The sequence below is a fragment of the Talaromyces marneffei genome, chromosome 6, assembly GCF_009556855.1.
Source record: "Talaromyces marneffei chromosome 6, complete sequence".
In the NCBI taxonomy this organism is placed as follows: Eukaryota; Fungi; Ascomycota; class Eurotiomycetes; order Eurotiales; family Trichocomaceae; genus Talaromyces; species Talaromyces marneffei.
The window spans coordinates 2,097,684-2,118,732 of record NC_072353.1 but is presented as its reverse complement, the minus strand read 5'-3'; the positions used below and the strand labels follow the sequence as shown (position 1 = coordinate 2,118,732).

General features: G+C 46.6%; 11 protein-coding genes across 11 annotated transcripts; 5 read left to right on the top strand and 6 right to left on the bottom strand.

The window, feature by feature from the left end:
• Positions 1–1,129: 1,129 nt before the first annotated feature.
• On the top strand, positions 1,130–3,580 carry EYB26_008278 (uncharacterized protein; the record flags this gene model as incomplete). Its single annotated transcript, XM_054267533.1, has 1 exon — positions 1,130–3,580. The coding sequence occupies one exon, from the start codon at positions 1,130–1,132 to the stop codon at positions 3,578–3,580; it is 2,451 nt and encodes an 816-aa protein (XP_054123508.1).
• Positions 3,581–4,316: 736 nt separating this feature from the next.
• Positions 4,317–5,045, top strand: EYB26_008277 (uncharacterized protein; the record flags this gene model as incomplete). Its single annotated transcript, XM_054267532.1, has 1 exon — positions 4,317–5,045. One exon carries the CDS (start codon positions 4,317–4,319, stop codon positions 5,043–5,045), a length of 729 nt encoding a protein of 242 aa, XP_054123507.1.
• A 259-nt stretch (positions 5,046–5,304) lies between these two features.
• EYB26_008276 (uncharacterized protein) lies at positions 5,305–6,852 on the bottom strand (the record flags this gene model as incomplete). The annotated part of the gene is made up of 1 exon (XM_054267531.1): positions 5,305–6,852. One exon carries the CDS (start codon positions 6,850–6,852, stop codon positions 5,305–5,307), a length of 1,548 nt encoding a protein of 515 aa, XP_054123506.1.
• A 456-nt stretch (positions 6,853–7,308) lies between these two features.
• EYB26_008275 (uncharacterized protein) lies at positions 7,309–8,192 on the top strand (the record flags this gene model as incomplete). Its single annotated transcript, XM_054267530.1, has 3 exons — positions 7,309–7,651; positions 7,713–7,921; positions 7,983–8,192. 3 exons carry the CDS (start codon positions 7,309–7,311, stop codon positions 8,190–8,192), a joined length of 762 nt encoding a protein of 253 aa, XP_054123505.1.
• An 818-nt stretch (positions 8,193–9,010) lies between these two features.
• On the top strand, positions 9,011–9,778 carry EYB26_008274 (uncharacterized protein; the record flags this gene model as incomplete). The annotated part of the gene is made up of 1 exon (XM_054267529.1): positions 9,011–9,778. The coding sequence occupies one exon, from the start codon at positions 9,011–9,013 to the stop codon at positions 9,776–9,778; it is 768 nt and encodes a 255-aa protein (XP_054123504.1).
• Positions 9,779–9,974: 196 nt separating this feature from the next.
• Positions 9,975–12,420, bottom strand: EYB26_008273 (uncharacterized protein; the record flags this gene model as incomplete). Its single annotated transcript, XM_054267528.1, has 3 exons — positions 9,975–10,915; positions 10,981–11,422; positions 11,473–12,420. 3 exons carry the CDS (start codon positions 12,418–12,420, stop codon positions 9,975–9,977), a joined length of 2,331 nt encoding a protein of 776 aa, XP_054123503.1.
• Positions 12,421–13,139: 719 nt separating this feature from the next.
• Positions 13,140–13,703, top strand: EYB26_008272 (uncharacterized protein; the record flags this gene model as incomplete). The annotated part of the gene is made up of 1 exon (XM_054267527.1): positions 13,140–13,703. The coding sequence occupies one exon, from the start codon at positions 13,140–13,142 to the stop codon at positions 13,701–13,703; it is 564 nt and encodes a 187-aa protein (XP_054123502.1).
• Positions 13,704–14,127: 424 nt separating this feature from the next.
• Positions 14,128–15,452, bottom strand: EYB26_008271 (uncharacterized protein; the record flags this gene model as incomplete). The annotated part of the gene is made up of 2 exons (XM_054267526.1): positions 14,128–15,051; positions 15,111–15,452. The coding sequence occupies 2 exons, from the start codon at positions 15,450–15,452 to the stop codon at positions 14,128–14,130; spliced, it is 1,266 nt and encodes a 421-aa protein (XP_054123501.1).
• Positions 15,453–17,639: 2,187 nt separating this feature from the next.
• Positions 17,640–18,516, bottom strand: EYB26_008270 (uncharacterized protein; the record flags this gene model as incomplete). The annotated part of the gene is made up of 2 exons (XM_054267525.1): positions 17,640–18,391; positions 18,450–18,516. 2 exons carry the CDS (start codon positions 18,514–18,516, stop codon positions 17,640–17,642), a joined length of 819 nt encoding a protein of 272 aa, XP_054123500.1.
• Positions 18,517–19,289: 773 nt separating this feature from the next.
• On the bottom strand, positions 19,290–20,141 carry EYB26_008269 (uncharacterized protein; the record flags this gene model as incomplete). Its single annotated transcript, XM_054267524.1, has 1 exon — positions 19,290–20,141. One exon carries the CDS (start codon positions 20,139–20,141, stop codon positions 19,290–19,292), a length of 852 nt encoding a protein of 283 aa, XP_054123499.1.
• Positions 20,142–20,519: 378 nt separating this feature from the next.
• On the bottom strand, positions 20,520–20,829 carry EYB26_008268 (uncharacterized protein; the record flags this gene model as incomplete). The annotated part of the gene is made up of 2 exons (XM_054267523.1): positions 20,520–20,560; positions 20,616–20,829. The coding sequence occupies 2 exons, from the start codon at positions 20,827–20,829 to the stop codon at positions 20,520–20,522; spliced, it is 255 nt and encodes an 84-aa protein (XP_054123498.1).
• Between the last annotated feature and the right edge of the window lie 220 nt (positions 20,830–21,049).

The following is a 21,049-nucleotide window of genomic DNA, read 5'->3' as shown; positions in this document are numbered from 1 at the left end:
ACAGGCAAAGGGCCCCTGTACCAGCAGCAGGCCAGCCACTGGTCCTGCGCTTAACCGCCACTCCGCAGTGTGCTGCTGCGTCTTCCACGGCAGCAATTCAGGCTTGTACTCGTACGTAGTAACTTGTCAGTCCACAAATCCTTATGCCTATGTGCCAGGGTCCTGAATCTGCCCAATCACATGGCCAGACCCCGTTTTTGCTTTCCCCTGTATTCTGTAGCAAGCCAATCAAACAAATCTGCCATCGTTGCACGCTCTTACTGGAGGAGGCCGGAGTTGGGGTCGGCGGTTAAGGATTGGTTTGGAGTCGTCGGCATCGTGATGGGACTTATCGATCGCTTACTATGTACCAAATAGCCTGCTCCGTACGGAGTGTAGATCTGATCTAGCTGTACTTGTACTACAGAGTACTCATTTCTGAGCAGTGAGCTCCGAGTAACACGCTTTCAAGCAAAGAGCTCCTGCGTAGACTGATCTACAGCCGGGCGATCCATCTCATGCGCCTAATAATTTTCCACCAAGGAAGCCCGAGTTCAATTCCAAATCCTAAAAAATCGGCAGATCAACTACTTGTACTACTTCGTGCGAGGCTGAAGAAGCTGTCATTCTATCTTGTATTTGGCTGAACAGCCAACGCCAAGTCTGAACAGTGTAGGCATGGACACAGCACCAACATACGATAAGCTTGATTCTTTGCAAAGACAACTCTACTCATCTATCTAGCTCTCATCAACGCCTCTTCAACATGTAGCAAAACGTTGATGCTTATTCCAGGAAATGCTAAAGTTCGGAGAGAATGCCAAGGCACGTGCTCTGTCGTGGCCCGAGGTTCTTCACATGCATCGACGTCACGGGAGCAGTCATTCGCAACAACCACACCACACCACTGCAACATTCCATTGGAATACTAATCTGTGCCACCACCAATCCATTCTATCTTCCTATATCGAATGTGAATCACGTTTTGCGAACTGAGGGCTCATCCATCCCTTGTATACTAACTGGTTATCACCAAAGCATGCCGAAAAGCTTGTTGGACCGCCGGCGGTCATTTCACTGACAAGCTCCATAGTTGCTCGTGTGCTGGTAATCAGCCGTGATTGCGCAGATCGAATACCGTTCACTCAAAATGGCGGCGCAGTCAACACTGCAACGAGCGGAAGATCCGATCGTCGCTTTTTACCGACGCTACGTCCAACTATTTCGCGCTCGCCTGCAACGATCGTCTAAGACCAGCAAGATACTCGCGACCTTGTCCTTGATAATAGCTATCATCGGATCTAGCTATGGCGGCTACAGCTTCCTACACAAACGGTCAACGGAACACGCTCAGGGAAGACGCTTGCTACGGAGGAATTCTGGGCTGCGCGGAAAGGACGGATCGAGGATCATATACGTGCCTTACAAGGATAGTATGACTTCCAAAGTCACCATCCATCCCACAAAGCCAACCACATTCGACGCCCATCGACGATTATTCCTAAACCCTCCGCGTGCAGCGGGCTTAGGAGGCGGCGAAGCCATCTCTGCGATACCACCACCATCCACAAAACCAGGCCTAAATCTCGCCTTCTTACACCAGTTTCTTAGCCTCATGAGCATCATGAACCCGCGGTGGCATTCCAAAGAAACTGGGCTTTTGATGAGCCATGCTGTTTTTCTTCTCCTAAGAACATACTTGTCGCTGCTCGTTGCCCGATTGGACGGAGAAATTGTTCGAGATCTAGTGGCTGGAAAGGGCCGAGCCTTCCTTTGGGGGCTTCTTAAATGGTGTAGCATCGGTACATTTGCCTCGTATACAAATGCTATGATCCAATTCCTTCAGTCCAAGATATCCATCGCTTTCCGAACACGCCTGACGAGATATATACACGATTTATACTTGAACGAAAATGCAAACTACTATAAACTAACCAATCTAGATGGAGCCGTGGGCCAAGGGGCTGATCAATTCATCACTCAAGATTTGACACTTTTCTGCGCCTCTGCTGCTGCCTTGACTTCATCCTTAGGCAAGCCGGCTGTTGATCTGATCTTCTTCACCTATCAACTTTACCGTGGTCTTGGGCCCCTAGCCCTCACCGGTATTCTGAGCGGTTACTTTACGACTGCAACTGTCCTTCGCAGGCTTTCTCCGCCGTTCGGAAAACTGAAAGCCGTTGAAGGTAAGCGTGAAGGTGACTTTAGAGGCTTGCATTCGCGACTTTTAGCCAACGCCGAAGAAATCGCCTTTTATGGAGGCGCTGATATTGAAAAGGTCTTCTTGACGAAGAGTTTTAAGGATCTTCAGCGGTGGATGCAAGGAATATACAGCCTCAAGATTCGCTACAATATGCTTGAGGATATGATCTTGAAGTATGTATGGTCTGCTTTTGGATACCTCATGACATCGATCCCGGTCTTCCTTCCCGCGTGGGGAGGAGTCGGCGGTACACAAGAGCTAAGTGACGTGACCGGAAATGATGGCCGAGAACGCGGCCGTATGAAGGATTTCATTACCAACAAACGCTTGATGCTGTCTTTGGCTGATGCAGGAGGTCGAATGATGTACAGCATCAAAGACATTTCAGAATTGGCTGGTTATACTTCTCGCGTCTACACTTTGATTTCTGCCCTGCATCGTGTTCACGCAAACGCTTACTATCAACCTCGCGGAACTCACCCTGAATTATTTTCTCTTTCTGATATCCAGGGTACTGTGCATAGTGGTTTCGATGGCGTTCGGCTGGAGCATGTTCCTATTGTTGCGCCATCGCTCTACCCACAAGGCGGAGATGACCTTATTGAGTCCCTCTCATTTATTGTGCATTCCGGCGAACATCTTCTTATCTGCGGACCCAACGGCGTGGGCAAGTCGTCCATCGCTCGCATTGTTGCTGGACTCTGGCCAGTCTATCGGGGTCTAGTAAGCCGCCCGAGGGACTTCGGCATGGATGGAATTATGTTCTTGCCTCAGCGACCTTATCTGAGCGTCGGCACTCTCCGCGATCAGGTCATCTACCCCCATACTGAGATAGACATGCGTGAGAGCGGACGAACAGATGCAGAACTGAGCCGAATCCTTGAAGAAGTCCACCTTGGATACCTCCCATCTCGCGAAGGTGGCTGGAACTGTCGTAAGGAATGGAAAGATGTCCTCAGTGGCGGCGAGAAACAGCGCATGGCATTTGCACGCCTCCTATACCATGAGCCGCGATACGCATTCATTGACGAAGGCACCTCTGCCGTATCATCCGATGTTGAAGGCTTATTATATGAGCGATCCAAAGAGAAAGGTATCACGCTCATCACAATCTCGACGCGCGCCTCTCTCAAGAAGTACCACACCTTCCAGCTAACTCTCGGTCTTGGCATGAGCGGTGATGAGTGGGAATTCGACAGAATTGGCACGGAGAAAGAGAAGATGGGCGTCGAGAAGGAGCTACAAGAACTACGAAAACGACTTGATAATGTCGAGGGCTGGAAGCGTCGGAGAGAAGAGATTGAATCCGAGCTCAATAAGGTGTGGGTAGATTCGGGTGAACTTGCTCCTCCTCCGTATCAAGAGTCGGCTGAGCAGGAGGTTTCGAGTGAAGCATGATGTACAGGACTATGTTGACTAGTGAAATACGTGATTTGTAAATATAACATGATGCATATCACATATAGCTACTGATATATTAATTGAAAACCGAATTACAAAACACAGCCTACTGTCTTCCTGTATTAGTCACTATCTATGCCTCTTAGCCAAGCCAATTGTATCGTGGTCAGTTAGCCCTCGCCTCTTCGAATTGACGGGTGGTATAACACTGAGAAATCTCTATGCACGACTTCGGGATAGTGATCTGAAGGGTGTTTTGATCAAAGAGTCGAGGATTCAACTCATTGAAATCTATTTTATTGATATTCTTGGTAAGACGAACAGGTTTACGCCGGATGTACGTTAGGCGTGTACCTTACCACGATCCACATCGTTGCAGTATTGAACGTATCGTTAACACAAAGACAAACTGCCTAAATGTCTTTCACAATCTAGACGCAAGCCGCCACAGAAAGCCACACGTATAGGTTGATTTTTTAGGGGCTGTTTGGAATGGTATGGACAGATTAGGGCTATTTTCGAAAGTCCGGAGGTTTGTACATAGCTAGGTATCCGCACAAGGAGCATTTCGGAGGTTGAAGACAGCACCAGATATTCAATGATTGGACATCAATACCTTACAGTTGAACCTTATGCAATGGCATTTCAGTGGTTTCGCTCTTTTCTCCCTTTCTCCCTGTATTCTACTAGTCTTGCCACCGCCTGCAATATCCTTCAGGATCTTTCCCACACAATGGTGTTTGCAGGTTTCTTCAAGTCAAATCCACTACCATACACGGCCGTGTCAAAAGATGAGGTAGAAGCAGACTCCCTCTTGTCTCCTCCTCTGGAGGGGCAGCAACCCTACAACCGGGCCTCCAGGACGCGCATAATCCTCTCACACGCCGCTACATTCCTCATCGCCGTCCTTTTCACTTCAGCTATCCTCATAATATCTCACCCATCCTCACTTCTCAAAACAACAGCAGCCCCCAAAACAAAATACCTGCATTGCGGCAACTCCACAGCCGAAGCTCGGGCACAAGGCTGCGTCTTCGATGTCCTCACCAACATGTGGGTTCCCGAGCAATGCTGGGATCGCGAAGGAACGGAAGAATTCATGCGTACCGCACCCTGGCAAGGCTACGACCATCAAGACGGCAAACGGATGTTGACCCTTGACGAAATGTCGGAACGAGTTGGGCGGGATCGTTTGGGACCCGATCCAACGACGCCCCCCTACTGGACGCCCTTGAGGGAACATGTGATTCATTGTGCGCTGATGTGGCAGAGACAGCATCGAGGGTTTATAGGCGGGATTGGGAAGAAGTTGGATTTTCATTCATTGAGTTATCAGCATACCCTGCATTGTTCGAGGAGTTTGGTGCATATGGCTGGTGCTGGGGAGAAGACGCCGGATCCGTTGGATAAGATCGCTATTAAGACGTGGGTGGGATTCTCGGATTGTGAAGTTGAGGTTTGATACTTGTATTTGAGCTCTTTGGTTTCTATGAATCGTGTGGTTAGAAATATTATTGTACAAGGAATTGGCATCTAGGCGCTTTAGACACCAAGTAGAAAATAAAGACTGTATCTAACCCCTACAAATTGCTACTCGGGTTTGTAATAGCGTAGGTTAATCTAATAGAAGCTATGGAGAGAATTCAACCAAGATCTCTAGGGTAGCGCGAGAGACTAGCTGGCTTTGAAGTGGAAATCGCATTAAGACTGGTAGAAATTATCTAATGACGTCCCTTGGAAGTTGCCCATCGCTCTATTCTCTTCGCAAGTCTAACACAAGGCTCATCTACTGCTCTCGTCCAGATATCTGCAATCCAGACCAACAGAATCAAACAAATGATGAGCCCAACAGCAAAGCCTCCTTGACGATTTGACCATCCTTCATTACCAGTGATCTCCCAAATCCATGGAACTATCCTCCAACCAAGAGCATTCAAGAAGATCACATGGGTGAGGTATACACCATAGCTTATCCTCCCTAGATATCTGGGAATTATGGAGGTGAGTAGTCTTTGCAATAATCTGAGTTGAGACGCTGAGACGAGGATGCATACGGCACCCATTGATTCCCAGAATCGGGCATTGTCAATGACAGCTGAGAAAGGCCGATAGATGAAGTTATTCGAAGCTTCCTTGTATGGATATGATGCGATGAAGAGACCTGCAACGAAAAGAAGTGCGAACATGTATTGTCGGGATCTTAAGATCCATGTAGACACAGACTTCCCACGGGCGAATAAGGGAAGGCTGACGGACTCATGACCATCTTTCGCCTGTATCGAAAGCTCAGTAATACTCATACCAGCCATAAAGCAGGCGATTTCCCATCGATCGATATAAAAGGAAAAGGCACATAGACAAAAGACTAAGACCTGTCGTATCGAGACTGCTAATCGCGAAAGACCAACCAAAGCAATAAACAAGGCTATAGATGCATAAAACTCTGTTGATATAGTCCATAACTGAAAACCGTAGTTCGATATCGTTGTCCCCGACAGTGGCTGGAATAGATCTTCGGAGTAGAATAACTGAGTCGCCATCCAGTTCAGCCAATCCACATATTGTGCTGCAATATTTGGAAGTCGATGAGGACGGTCAATTATAATCGCGTTGCCTTCCATGAACTGGTATGGATGGTTGTAGATGCCCAGTTGTGTGAAGAGCATAGCGAGAAAGGAGACTATAGCACTTGGGAGGAAAAGCCGAAATCCCCTTCGAAACGTTGCGCTTGAGACTGTCGTGCTAAAGTCCGCCCATTCATTTTTGTGAATGAGTGACAGTGGCTTGAGTGATAACGCGCAGCCGGAAGTGACATAGAAAATGGGCACCATTGGGCTTCCGTCATAGAGTAAGCGAATGATGGGCAATTGCCATAGGGATGTGGCACCGGGTGAGCCGTATGCTCTGAGCATAGCGTGCGAGTCTTGCACTGAGAGGCTCAAGTGCATGAAGAAGACGATTAGGGCTGCACAGCCGCGGATGCCATCGAGCCATGCTGTCGATCTTGGTTCGGTATTTCGCTTGTCGTAGGGAGGTGGATAGAGAAGGTTGAGGATGGGACTTGGGAGGAGCTTCAATAAGTGTATACTTGTAAGATTGATTTTTGTCATTGCCCGAGAAAGGAAGGCGTGGTTTGATGGTGATCGCCTTTGGTCCTCGAGCGAATCGCGTTGTTCGTTTTCGACATCGATCTCGATTTTTCCGCGCGACTGAGGCATCTCTATTAACTCCTCATGCCCATTCATTGTTGAGTCTGGTGTATTGTACATGATAAAATCGTATTATATCACATTATACCATGAAATAATGAAGATAGACTCAACAAGTCTGAATCGGCTGAATGGATTAGGGCCTAGCTACTGCCCAACGCGTATGCTGAGTGAGTGACAAATGACATTCAAACATCGTCAATTTCTCCAAGCCGCGACACCTACAGGTCAACTTGTGTTTGCTATAGATTGTTAACACCATGTCGAGGGCGCTGTGACTGCACCGAAAAGTATACTCCGGAACCGCTCAGCGAAACCTCCGGATAATCCACCAAACACTAGATTTCACCACAACAGGAATGGCTAAGCTCTCACGAAGTTTCTAATTGCAAAATCGATTCTAGAGTGTTACCTGAGTAACGTGCTTAAAAGAAAAAAGACATAGGATACGAGCTCCTATCCCCAACATTTTGTTCCTTGCAGAGTGAGAATCTCGCCTATATTCACATTGCCACCATGGGGCAACCAGAGTACTCGCGACTCGACGAAGATGAAGAACAATCAAAGCAATATGAACAGGAAAATTTACTGAGATCCTCATATCGCTCTCAACTATCTCGATCCCCGTTTTTGTACATACTAGACTTCCTACTCGTGCTCGCAGTTGCTTTCTTGCTCTTCCGACGACATGCATACGAAAAGGTGCGGCAATTCGACCTGGGTAGTGATATCACAGGTTACGTACCACAAATTGACCATCGCTTGGTCACATTTACGAAGGAGCCGCAGTTCATTTCAAATCACAGCAGTCTAGAGTCTCTTAGGAAGGCTCGGGAGCATTGGAAGACGCTCGTTCCTCGTGAGAACATTTCTATTTTTCATTGCTGATTTAGTCATAGATTACTGACAATAAAAAATAGCTGGCCAAGGATTTGTGGAAGTAGATGATGAGCTCGTGAAGGGCCGCGCAATGCCCAAAAGGATCACTTGGAAACAAGATGGCAAGGAAGACAAGTACATGTACGGCACCGCGATTGTACACTCAATTCATTGCTTGTATTCGATAATGGCAGAATACGATGCCCTTGCCCTGGGCTTGAAGAGTTTGCCACGCGACACTTTACATATGGTGTGGGGAATCTTTCCAGTTGTTATGTCATTATCTTGCAAGTAGAGACTGACTTTTACAGGACCATTGTTTCGACTACATCCGTCAGAGCCTCATGTGTGCCGGTGATACTTCAATTGCTGGAGAAGACTTTCCAGGTGGTAGCTACCAATTTGAGGTGGTGCATGTGTGCAGGAACTGGGATCAAATTTACGATTGGCTTGATGCCAACAGGGCGAGTGATAAATGGCAGTTTGGTGAGGAGGAGTTATCGTGGGTGCCTCCTGACTAGAGAAACTCTGTGCGTTTTGGAAACACACAAACAATGGGATTATTTACGAGGGGCTTCTTTTGCATAGTATAGTCTAGAACCAGCGTTTTAAACGTGAATGTATGATCGGCGTTGAAGCTCGACCTTCTATTTCCCTCTTGTAGCTCTTATTACACCAAAGAGACAGATCTAAATGGGATTAAATACCCTTGCAAAGCAGTTTATTTAGTATTAAAATCGTTAAAAATATGGACATCCTAGGAGAGCGCTTTCTAAATGGACTAAGCTGTGTTCAGGAAAATAGTTGTGTTATAGGAGATCTTTTAGGGTTTGCCGACTCTAGCCCTAAGACCAGACATTAGGACTTCCTCTACATACGATGCTTACATGTTACTCTAACATTGAGAGGGAGTGAGTTCAAATTTTCCATATTATAAATTTGAATATTTTCGGAGTCTCTTATCTCAACAGATTTAACTCTGTATAGCTACGGGTGTTGGCTGCAGGTGTTGGAAGTCGGGACATGTCGTCCACAACCGTCGGACGAAGTTTACTCACTTCACTGCGTTACTTCGGCGGATTCCATCGCCGGACAAATGAAAAACACCGGAAGTCAACACATCGCGATTTTGCTTGGACGGGTAGTACTCGCACACGTAATCTCCTTTGCTCTTTCCTTCCCTTCCTACTTGGAGAACTCGATTGTTGGAGGGAAGCGGGGGACCTTTTTTCACGCTGACTTCTTATGGGCTCATACAGAGCAAAAGTAAAGTAGTACGAACTGCCCACTGTGTCATTACACTGTATGCCTTCACAATTCAGATAAGACGGTCACCACAATGTCAGACAAACAGTTCGAAGGAATTCCTTTCTTGAATGAAGAGGAAGGCCTCTCAGAGCAGGGCGACCTGCCTGTTGATAAGAACCGTTACCAGAAAAAATCCTACCGCATCTCTAAAATCATTCTCTACTCTCTCTTTCTAGTCGCAATTCTCATCATAACAGCGATTTCGATTGCAACTCAAAAGATCCTTACGACAAACACAAGAGGCGAACATCCAAACAACAGCCAAAATTCTGATTCATTCGACCTTTCTCTCGACGCAAAACTCGCCCCGAATCGACTGAATCCAGATTTATATGAATTCCCGCGGCTCGGCAATGTCGTGGCCAAGACAGAGGGCTGCGGTACCAGCCCAGAAGAAGCCAAAGCCCTGGGATGCATCTTCGACCCGATGAACTGGCATTGGACACGGCCGGAGTGCTTCTACGAAGAAGGATCTAAAAATGCCCAGGCTCAGGGGCCCTGGAAGTATTTCCGAGACGCGAATCACACAGAAGAGATGTATTTGGCCGACGAACAAGCAATGTCAACCGAGCGACTGATGTACACGGAGCACAGCTGGCATGTTAATCATTGTATCTATGCTTTAGAGTCCATGCATCGTGCAGCTATGCTGGACAAGTGGATTCCGGAGGAGGCAGCGAGCTGGCCACATACTTTGCACTGCATGATGGTTTTTCGAATGATGAACACACCACCAAAGAAGCCGAACACGCGTGTAGACATGCAATTTCTAGGTTGTGTCAAGTTCGAGCATAGCTAGAGTTCAAACGAACTTCGACAATATCTCTCGCTTCCTTTTTAAGTAATGCTATGATAGCACATTCGGTAATTTAGATAGTTGGGATCTGATTTGGTATATGTACATATCCACAAGAGTGTGGAGGAATACGTGAATGGAGATAGGTTTATCGTTATTTCTATACAAAGAGAAATATTGAAAATCTGAAGCAAGATATCTAATTCTCTAAGCCCAGTTCCTTATAAAACGCCTCTGTACTTGGTTTTCTCCCTAAAAAGTCCTCCAAAATCTTTATCTCTTGCTGACTCCCACCTTTCTCCAGGACCATATGTCTGTAACGTCTGCCTTCCTTCCCATTCATGGGATCCTTTTCAAAAACAGAGGAGAACATGTCTGCGCTATAGACTTGACTGCTCAGATACCCGTAATAACCAGCATCGTATTCGCCCATCAAATGACCAAATATAGCCTCACCATGCCCCCAGTCTGATCTCACGCCTAAGGCTTCGAGACCCTTTAGACCGTAGGTTTGAGCACGAATATCGTTGTATAACTCAGAATAATTAATAGACTCAGATTCCTTGTGACTTCTTGGTGTGTGAACCTCCATGTCAAAAATGCCGAAATGAAGTTGATGGAGGTTGTCCAGTGCACCATTGACATGTTTGGTGCTAATCAGCTTCGCGATCAGATTATCAGGAATCTGCTCGCCTGTCTTGTAATGTTTGCTGAGGGATTTGAGGACTGAAGAATTCCAACACCAATACTCGAGCATTTGCGACGGGGCCTCAACAAAGTCCCGTACAACATTTGTTCCATGAAACTGAGAATATCTAGTTCGGCCGGCGAGATCATGAATGCCATGGCCGAGTTCGTGGAACAAGAGTACGATTTCATCATGCTTGAGAAGCGACGGTTTATCCTTGGCTGGCTTCGAGAAATTGCATACGAGTGCTGTCGCGGGGTATCGACGCGTGCCATTAGGTAAAATAAACCCTGGTTGTAGAGCGAAATTGGCAGCATGTCCGAATTTTCCGGGACGAGGGTGAAGGTCCATGTAAAAGTAGCCCACAAAACCATTGCCTTCTCCTTCATCATCCCAAACACTAAAGATCTTAACGTCTTCATGCCATGTAATGTCTGCACTTTTGCCAGTAGCTTAAAAACACGTCAGCATCAAATGAAGTACTCAGATATCTAATGACAATGTGTGTTTGACTTACGTGATATCTTTGCTCCATCTGCAGAGCCAAGTTCAACAAATACAAAACCCATTAGCTCTTCGAAGATTGCTAGCATCCCCTCAATAGTAGACTGAAGAGGGAAATACTCGGCAATTAGCTGCTCATCAAATGAGAATTCCTTGCTAACCATCAATTGATCGTAGAACCTGTCGTCCCAGAGGTAATAGTTGCCATCATTTGTATGAGCTAGCCCTCTTGATTTGAGATCTTCACTCTTTAGTTGACTTAGATGCGCAACCTCTTTGGCACCCCCTGGCGTAAGGCGTTCCTTGAGATCACCAAGGAAACTGATCACACTCTCTGCTGACTCGGCCATTTTGTCTTCTATCCGAAACGAGGCATGGTCTGGATATCCCAACAATCTAGCGGCTTCGTCTCTCAGGATGATAGCTTCCCTGAACAACGGGACATTTTGGTTGAGCTAATCTTGATTAGCTCTTTCCTCCAAGAACTATGAGTGATCAAACTTACTTTATTCTCGTTTTGAACATATAGCTTCTGCCTTGTCTCCCCATGCAACGCAAATTTGAGAGCGGGAAACAGATCCGTATAATCAAAAGACACTTTGACCTTGCCCTCATTCTCCCCTGTGCCTAATTCTAGACCACTCAAGACATCCTCCGGCACACCCTCCAACTCCGGTTTCATAAACCAAACACCCCCATTTTCCTCGTTCAAGTTTTTCTGAAACTGAATCGACAGCTGACTCAATCTCCTCTTTATCTCCTTGAACCGGTCTCTCTTCGGCCCTTTTTCAATCCCCAAACCATTGCGGATATAGCTCTTTCTCTCCTTTTTTAACAGCCTGAAGCTCTCCCCATCCAATCTACTCCCACCCTTCTGCGATTTGTCCCAAACAGCTTGTACTAGAGAAAAGATATCCTCTCTCATATACGCCTCGATATCACACTCCTCTATTATCTGCTGTGCCTCAGAACTTGCATCTCGCAAATCACAGTTTGTAGACACATCCTGATAAAACCCGATAATTCTTCTTTCTAGCATAGCTGCATCCTCCTCCTGAGCGATAGGCAACAAAACGCTGTCAAAGGTGGCTGCATCGGGGCTAGTATTTTCCGTCAGTTGATCTAGTAGGGATAATTTCCTTGCGCAGATTCTTTGCGCATCGGAGATCAAGGATTCATTTGTGGCTGTGAAAAGGGGAGGATGTTGAGGGGGGCTGTTGTACGGAATGGCTGCGATGTTGCCGCTACTCAGCGGAGGTTGAGGATATGATGTGGATAATGGTCTGCTAAATGAAGATCCTAGTCGGATGTAGATATCAAGGGCTGTGCCATTCGAGGTCAGGACAAGGAATATGGAGAAGAAAAGGAGGAGGGATAGGAGGGCAACACGGAATCGGAAGGTATGGGCGAGGGTTGAATCCTGTGCTTTCGAGTGTGAAAACACAGGATCCATTGCATATGTATATTGTATATATATTTCAGTATTTCAACACTTTCAACTATAAAGATCATGAATTGGTTGCTGACTTTGAACTAGTATTGAGAATTATCATACAGAAAAGAAAATTCTTGAGATGCGACTGTGTATCTGAATATGGTATGGCTTGCATGTTTGATTACCTAGATAGTGACTGCAATAGTCTACAATAGGCTCATAGTTGACAGCTAGCCCCTTAGCTATGTACTTACCCAAAAGTTGCTGGGCGTCTTTGAGCTGGAGGGTTTATTCCGGAGGTCTCTAAATACGCATCTTGCCAAGGCCCGGGAACAACAACCTCTTTAATAGTACATTACCTCGTGTGTGAGACGATCAGTTAGTCTTCCAACATTCTCACTGCAATAAAATATCAAATCAGATACAGTCGGGACTTCAACTGCACTGCGGGTTGAACCCAACCTTGGGTAATGGAGTAAATGTAGGAGATATTGTTGGAACCAAGCGCAATCATATTTTGTGACCTAGGAACGCTTGCAACTTTCTTCTACAGAGTGGTGTATACCACTACTAAAATAACCTAATATGCGATTTCTTTGTTAGTCAAGTAATGTATCTTAGTTCCAATAGATATACCCCGCCCTCTTCGGCCTGAATGTAACTTATCTACTGTAACATCACCTAAACAAAACAACCACATCAAACCCTTCCCGGCCTCTTCCACAGCTCCTGTAATAATGGCGACAATCGAGAATTATACTCCCCTCAAGGGCCACTGCACATGCAAGACCATCACGTACGAGGTCCTGGCCCCCTTCCTCTGCACAAACTGCTGCCACTGCACCTGGTGCCAGCGCGAAAGCGGCGCCGCATACGCCCTCAATGCTATAATTGAAACGTCCAACTTCCGAATCACCTCTGAAACCCAGCCTACTATCACCGACCTGCCCACAAACTCTGGCGACGGTCAAAAGATTGCTCGGTGTCCCAAGTGCTACGTAGTGATTGCCTGCGATTACGGAGATAATTTCACCTGGACGACCTTTGTGAAGGTGGGGACGCTGGATGGCGAAAGTAGAAAGAATGTCAGACCGGATGTTCATATTTACACGACTACAAAAATGGACTGGGTCGACTTGACTAGTGAGAAGGAGAGGGGTATACCGATTTTGGAGGCCGGCTATAAAGCGGTTCAGGTGTGGAGGAAGGATGCGCTAGAGAGGTTTGAGGTGCTAAAGCAGAAAATGAAGAAAGCCGAAGAGGTGAAGAAAGAGAGCGACAAGTCTACAGATGGTGCATGATCAAGTTTCCTGCCTGTATGTATATGGTTAGTGCATACCTCAAGTGCCATATACGAGGGCTATTTCCGGAATATGAGTACATTTTTCTCTACTACCTAGGTGTATATTGCCGTAATCGTGCATTGAACTATTATCTACCAAAATTGATTGGGGTTTTTGCACCTAGTACTGATGGTATACTGAACCCCTCCAGGCTTTAGTAATCTCCTCTATACGCACTCTTACTGCATCGACCGGATTATCATTCTTAGCTTTTTCATAGATTCAGACCCGCCAACCAGAATCCCGACTAGACGAGTTATAGATGAGTCTGAGCAAGCTTCTGTAATTAAGATACTCGGATCATTTGTGCTTCAAAGTGTGAAGGACTCCAAGTATTAAGAGCGCTTTTGATAAAGAAAATAATTATCTATGCTGGTTCTCGCTACTCCAATGCTCTATCTAACTCTTGTCGAACAAAAGAGAGGAGTGGCTCCAATGAGGGCGTATTGACTGCTAAAGTCCCCAGTTTCGTACCTAGAATTGCGGTCTTACGGACCTCGCCATCCAATATTGTATTGACTACACGCCGCCTTATTTCATCCTCCTCTATATCCAACCCACCGATTGACACCGGGAAGTGGTTTTGATTCTCCGGATCTTCCAGTGACCTACGTAGAAATGTATAGCAGGCAGCAACTTGCATTATAATGAGTATGCAGGTCAGCAAGTATGGTTGCGAGCACGTCTGCAATGGATTCGTTGTTGCGTGGTGGGGGCCATCGAAATGATCTGAGACGAGCGAGGTACCGTGCCGAGCCAGCCGCAGCACCTCGTCGATAGAAAGGTTGATACGGCCCGTCGAGTACTGTTGGAGTTTCGGTATAATTGCGAGCGACTCGCTGGTCCACATGCTCTCACAGCCACTCTGATTCGCATTTCGTGGGATTTCAATTGGAGCTTTGGTGTTTGCCATCTCGTTAGAGTCGTGCATTTTGCCAACCAGTGTCAGAACATCAGGCGAGAACGAAGACTGGTCTACCGTCGGCAAATATGTATTTGGAGCGGCCTTTTGCTGGTTATCATCGACCATAGTATTGTTCCAATCCTCGATATCGTTCTCGAAGGTAAGATTGAACTCGTCTCCGGCATGATTCACTGAGCTTAGGTGGAACTTGAGGAATTCAGGGGTTGCCACAGAATAGACGGGGACGGTATGGCCGGCCTGGGTCTCAAGTTGCTCTAATGGGTGGGCTGACGAAATTAAAGTTCCTGATGAAAGCTCTTGCTCTCCTCCAAAGTCGGTCACTTCGCTATTTGGATGTATAGAAGACGGCTGGGAAATGCTTGATCGTTGTCGTTTGTGATTCTGTAGGCCATTAGTTGGTATCTCCTTAAACCCGCCAGTCAAGACCTAGGTGTACCAACACCCAACTGATGCGTTCCTGGGCTTGCCCCTGCAGCTGTTCTCCGTTTTAGAGGACTCCTATTAGTCGGTGGTTGCCTAACAAGGGTGCTATCAGCTTGATTCGAGCCAGGTTTTTGGGCCTCCAATTTGTTTCGATTCTTTGATCCCTTGGGCTTTCCAATGGGCTTGCCAGTGCTGTAAGTGCATGCACTTTCATTCATTGCACATCGTTGGCATGTTGGACGCCCTCCATCGCAGGCAACTTTGCAACGATGACACTGATCGCAAGCCTTTGCGAGTGGGTGGCGGGCTTCATCGAGAACATGAGGAATGCTGTGAGAGAGGGATCGTGATTTCTCCATTAGCTCCGAATTATCTAGCTCAATAATGGAAAGTCTTGAGGTGCAATGGTATATTAAATGAGCTATGTAACGGAATCGGTGAATGCCAGGATGTTTTCGCGTTTCAGTAAAACTTCCCTCAGCAGTGATCCAAGATGCTGCATAGCTAAGGGCAGAGTCATTGAGTAGTGTGTAGTCCCACTTATCATTACTCTTAGCGAGCTATTCGCGGTATGTCCCGGCCCAAGTCTAGCCACTGGTTGAAAAATACCTTAATAGCTTGAAAGAAGAGAATGCTTTACGTACATCGAAGATCGGGTTACTGTTGCGGAATGAAGCGAAGATAGACGGCGATCATTTCGGGACCGCGGTTTACTGACATACATAGTACGGCTACTTTGTTCATATAGTACTTGACTAGCCCTATTCAGGCCATCCCCCAATTTCTCGAATCCTTCATCCCCCCACCTGGAGACAAGCCAAGCCGTGATTCTTATTGCATATGCAGTCTGCACACGAGAGGCATCGAATTGAGTTTTAAGGTTATGTTGGCAATCCAATACATATACCCCGTAGTTGTCGGAATCAGGAATAGCCTGGAACAGAACTCACGCCATGTAGGTGTCTTTGCTCCATGGTTTACCTAGGTACATATGTAGTCCCCAGCCGACATCTAGAACGGCACAACGGTCTGAGTATCTATGTAGAGGACTTGTATCTACGACTCCACGGTTGCATTGATCGTCCACACATTGAAGTAGTTAGGTGGCAAACAGCTGGCTATCTTACAATTCTGGCCCCACGCTAGTCGGATTCTACGGAGCGGAGTATAACCATTCAACCACTATCGACAACCCCTCTCATAATTAAATTAGATTACTAAATATTCATCCACTGCGTTGTTGGAGCACTTTCCCAGAAAGGAAGCTGGGCGATATGCTCCAAGGTTTCCACATCGCGAATAGTAATCCATAGGACACCTGAGCTATATATATTATGGCGGTCTACTGGGGGGTAATCGTCAGGATGAACGCCGAGCCTGATAACTGTAGTTCCCTGTCGGGCTAGTACGTATACTACATACAGAGTAGGTAAAAGGCGAGGCTTGGCGTGGCTTCAAATGTTGACAGGGCTGGGGCTAGGGCTGACATGGTATCTATTTGCCTTTCAAGGACACTCCATCCAGACAGAGTGAGCTTACAGAGACATGACATGCTGCACCAATAGAAGTGGAATAATGAACCATTCTTTGCATGATCTGTTTGCTGAATAAATAAAATATATTCGTTTTTCCTGGAAAATATTCAAAAATTCGCATAAGTCCCTAGGAGCAAAAGTCTTACGGGTACGTGAAGATAACAATCTTTACTCGGTACATAGCACATAGCGTGGCAAGCGGCGTGCAGGAACGTAGATACAGTCCGCTACTGATAGCTACTCCAGTTTCTATTTCGACTGATAGCGCCATTGTGGCAAATCATCAAGCATGAACTATGAACGTTGTCTGACTGCAGCTTATTAGCTAGCCCTCCATGCAGCAAACCCAGGAGTAAGAACTAAGAAAGAGCGGTCAGACAGAGAAGTTCAATGAATCCTTCAGGCTCCTTGTAAGCGTATTGGTCAACATGCTAGAACTGCATGCGACGGGCTCAGAACGAGACTCCATTGGACGGGGAGGAGTGATAGCTTGACATGAGAACGCGGAGTGGGTAGTCGTGCAAATAGACTATTTTAGTGTTTCCCAATTTGGGCTGGGATGACTCAGCTAATCCGTTTGGGGATAGTTTAATATATCCTTGATATTCCCCAGCGATTTAAATCTAAATATTTAGCATGCTGGGACCATTTACATAAAATATGAAACACACTAGTTAATGTCTATCTATTTCCAGGCTGTCGGGTTGATAAACAAAAACTCAAGTTAAGAAGTGTAAAACGAGCCATCCCTAGAGTATCCTGTTGAATCCTCCTCTTTGGTAGAAAGCCAAAACAAATCGCTATAATCCATCTTAAAAGAAGATAGTCGTTCAAAGCAAATATATGCATTCATTGCGTAAGAAAAAGGGGCATATCAAGCAGCCCCTGACAAATCATGTCAGTAGCTCAGTTCTTTCTCTGAACTTGATCATTGCAGATGCTGGAAAGCTTCGTAACGTCATGATGAAAAATATCGAATTTTTGTGGTAGTTCATATAGGCGCCGAGCTTGCTACTGAGCTTTACCATCAAGGTCGCGTTGTGCTTTGCCCTGGGCTTTGCCATCTAAGTCGCGCTGAGCCTTTCCTTGAGCTTTGCCCTCAAGATCACGTTGGGCTTTACCCTGAGCCTTACCCTGAGCCTTTCCTTCCAAGTCGCGTTGTGCTTTTCCCTGGGCTTTACCCTCTAGATCGCGCTGGGCCTTTCCTTGAGCCTTTCCCTCAAGGTCACGTTGGGCCTTGCCCTGAGCCTTTCCTTCCAAATCGCGCTGGGCTTTACCCTGAGCCTTTCCTTGAGCTTTGCCCTCAAGATCACGTTGGGCTTTACCCTGAGCCTTGCCCTGAGCTTTGCCATCCAAATCGCGTTGTGCTTTTCCTTGGGCTTTACCTTCTAGATCGCGCTGGGCCTTTCCTTGAGCCTTTCCATCTAGATCACGTTGAGCCTTGCCCTGAGCCTTTCCTTCCAAATCGCGCTGGGCTTTACCCTGAGCCTTACCCTGCGCCTTTCCATCTAGATCACGTTGAGCCTTGCCCTGAGCTTTGCCATCCAAATCGCGTTGTGCTTTTCCTTGGGCCTTACCATCGAGGTCACGCTCAGCAATATCCAGGTACTCGTACTCTTCGTCTTCTTCAAGATCACGTTGCGCCTTGCCCTGAGCTTTGCCCTGAGCCTTGCCGTCGAGGTCACGCGCTTTGACCGCTGACAGACCTTCAAGGTACTCGCGTGCTGCGTCAACATCACGCTGGGCCTTTCCCTGAGCCTTGCCTATTCCAAGTCCTGTTAACATCTTATATGCAGAACAATACGTATGAAAAAAACTAACCATCAATTGGGAATGCCATAGAGACGGCCGCAAAGGCGCCAAATATGGCGGCAATATTGAACTTCATTGTGAATTAAGGCTGCTGAGTTGGTAATCCTGGAAAATGGAGTGAGTATATGGGAAGCAAGAGTAAGGATGGCTCTTCTTTAGTCAATTTGATGTTCTATGTTGATATCTATACTCTAAGTAAACCTAGAGACGTAGGTATGAGCTAGATGTAATTCGGAGAAGTCAGATTGAGTTCGAGTATACAATGAGGAATGACAGTCCTGTGAATGAGCCATTGCTCCTTCCGGACAAAGTTGAGCAATGCTTCTACATGTCCAAAATCTCCTTAAACCTCCGGTAAATCCGAGGTATAATTTAGGCAAGTAAATTCCGGGAAACTGTGAGTCATATACATCCCCTGTTCACGCTTCGCCGAAGTTTCGCGCAGGCTCGTTCGAGTGGTAGCAGTTGTGTGTTGAAGATTTGAAGGATAGGGTAACGGGGGCGTAGTATGAAGGGACATATCGGAAGCTTTTGCAAGTGCTCAAGCAAGTTGGGCCAACAGGAGCAGTATCAAAAGTATACTTTTTTAGGTAATGTGATAGATTGATGTCCATGTGATGGTTGCTATCATTGAGGAATGATCCAGATGCCATTCATATTTGTAGATCGACCTATCACAATTTACTTCTACATGGCCTTCGGCCCTTTTCTGCGGTTTTACACTGTTCCTGTTCTTGCCTGTGATTTACACCTTCTTATGGATATGGTTAGAGCTAAACTCTTTTTGTGCAAACCATTCTCGCTGTCCTTTCTTGTATTATTGGAATGTACCATTGTAAAAATCAGAAGTTAATACAAATCAGGCATCTGTCCTTTCATACTATCCACCTCGACACACGCAGGATAACGGTTGTGAGCAGTCGGGCTAATCTCTCTGTATGTAACATTCGAGGTATCCATTAAGGCTTCATGCGAGCAATGAGTGGTGTGCGACCATCTCGTAATGGATGTAGGAATCTTCTTATTCTTCAGCAGCGCCTGATGCATATACTGCCATGCATGCAGGCAATGAGCATCATGGAACATCAATGTCGACCAACTGTGTCCCGGCCAATCCAAATCGACCATCTGAAGCGGCAGATCCTGTAGCCTCTCAACAGTAATTGGCTTTGTGAGATTGGGTCCCGTATTCTCATCATTTGGGAGCCAAAATGGCCAGTCATTGAGCGCACGGAAAGATTCGTCGAGTTCTTTGTTGTAGCATGCGTGTGGCAGCCAGGCTATCAAGCCCATGTCGAAATAGCAGCCTGCTTTCTTCGCCTCCTCCGCTGATATGCCACAGGGCCAGTCGAAATTGGAAGAAGACGTCGTTTCTGGTTCATGTTTCTCTAGTGATTGATTTGGAGCCACTTCTTCTCTGTGAGGAATGTGCATACCGCCTCTTAATATGGCTAAGAGCTGGAGAATTGAAAAGATGAGAGTGAGAGTAGTTACGCAGCCGACAAGAAATCGATAACGACGTGTGCCATCGTGGGCGGGCCGTCGCAGAGATTTGAGTTCCTTGACATCATAGTATAATCCACCATCATGCTCGCTCTCTTGATCGTCATTTCCAATTCGTGTTTTCTCGGACCCAATAGATTGTTCTTCATCGGTAAGCTGGAAGTATTGACCGTCCCGGTTACCCTCGTGTATACCCATGATGCTCCTGAAGCCAGGCTTAAGCTAAGGATTTCTGCTAGTGAAAGAGCAGTTCAATGGAAAAGAAACATATTGAGGAGTATGAAGAATCTCGCAAAGTCGCCAGGCGATGGAGAGTGTTTAGTGTTGATCACAGAGAGACTTCCAAGCCAATGGGGGCGTATAGCTCTTCACAAACTCCCAATGCCTCCGAATTTCGTCCTTTCTAATTTTGTAATAATGAATGTACAAAAGTGTCTGCGCTGCAAATGAATATGGCCAGGGACGATATAGTGAATTCGTACATTAATGAAATACTTCCGGCCGTCGTATTGTTGTTGTACCTATCGCCGACAACTACGCCCGGCGTCCTGCAGCCCCAGAGGAACTAAAACCGCCCTAATGCCCTAAACTCCGCGCCTGAATTTGCGGCACTGTCACTGCAAAAAGTCAGTCACCGGCCCCCGCGCCGCCTGAACGCACCACCGGGCTTACCTGACCACGCCCACTCCGGCCCGGCACTTTTAGTCCAAGTCGTCCGGAGCAGCACAATACCTCCGAATAAAGTCGCTGCAACAATCAAGGCCGACAGCAGCAACGCCCTGCAACTACCAGGAACTCGCCTTCGGCGGTTCCGTGTTCGTAGACCGCGCTCGAGATCGTATTCGTGCTGGTAGTCAACCTCGAAGTCTTTCATTCGTGGGTTCATGGCTGCGCAAATTTGAGTATAGGACAGGACTAAGTAGCGGACGCGGTGCTCGATTTCCTGATCCAAATGGTGAAGGCAAGAGTTGTTTATCACAGTTTTGTATGTACCTAGGGCTCCGGGTTATAGCTGAACTGACGTTGCGGTCGGTACTTGAAGCCGCCGAGCTTTCAGGAAGGAAATGTAATCAATCCTTCATAATCGTCTAAAGACCAGGCTAATA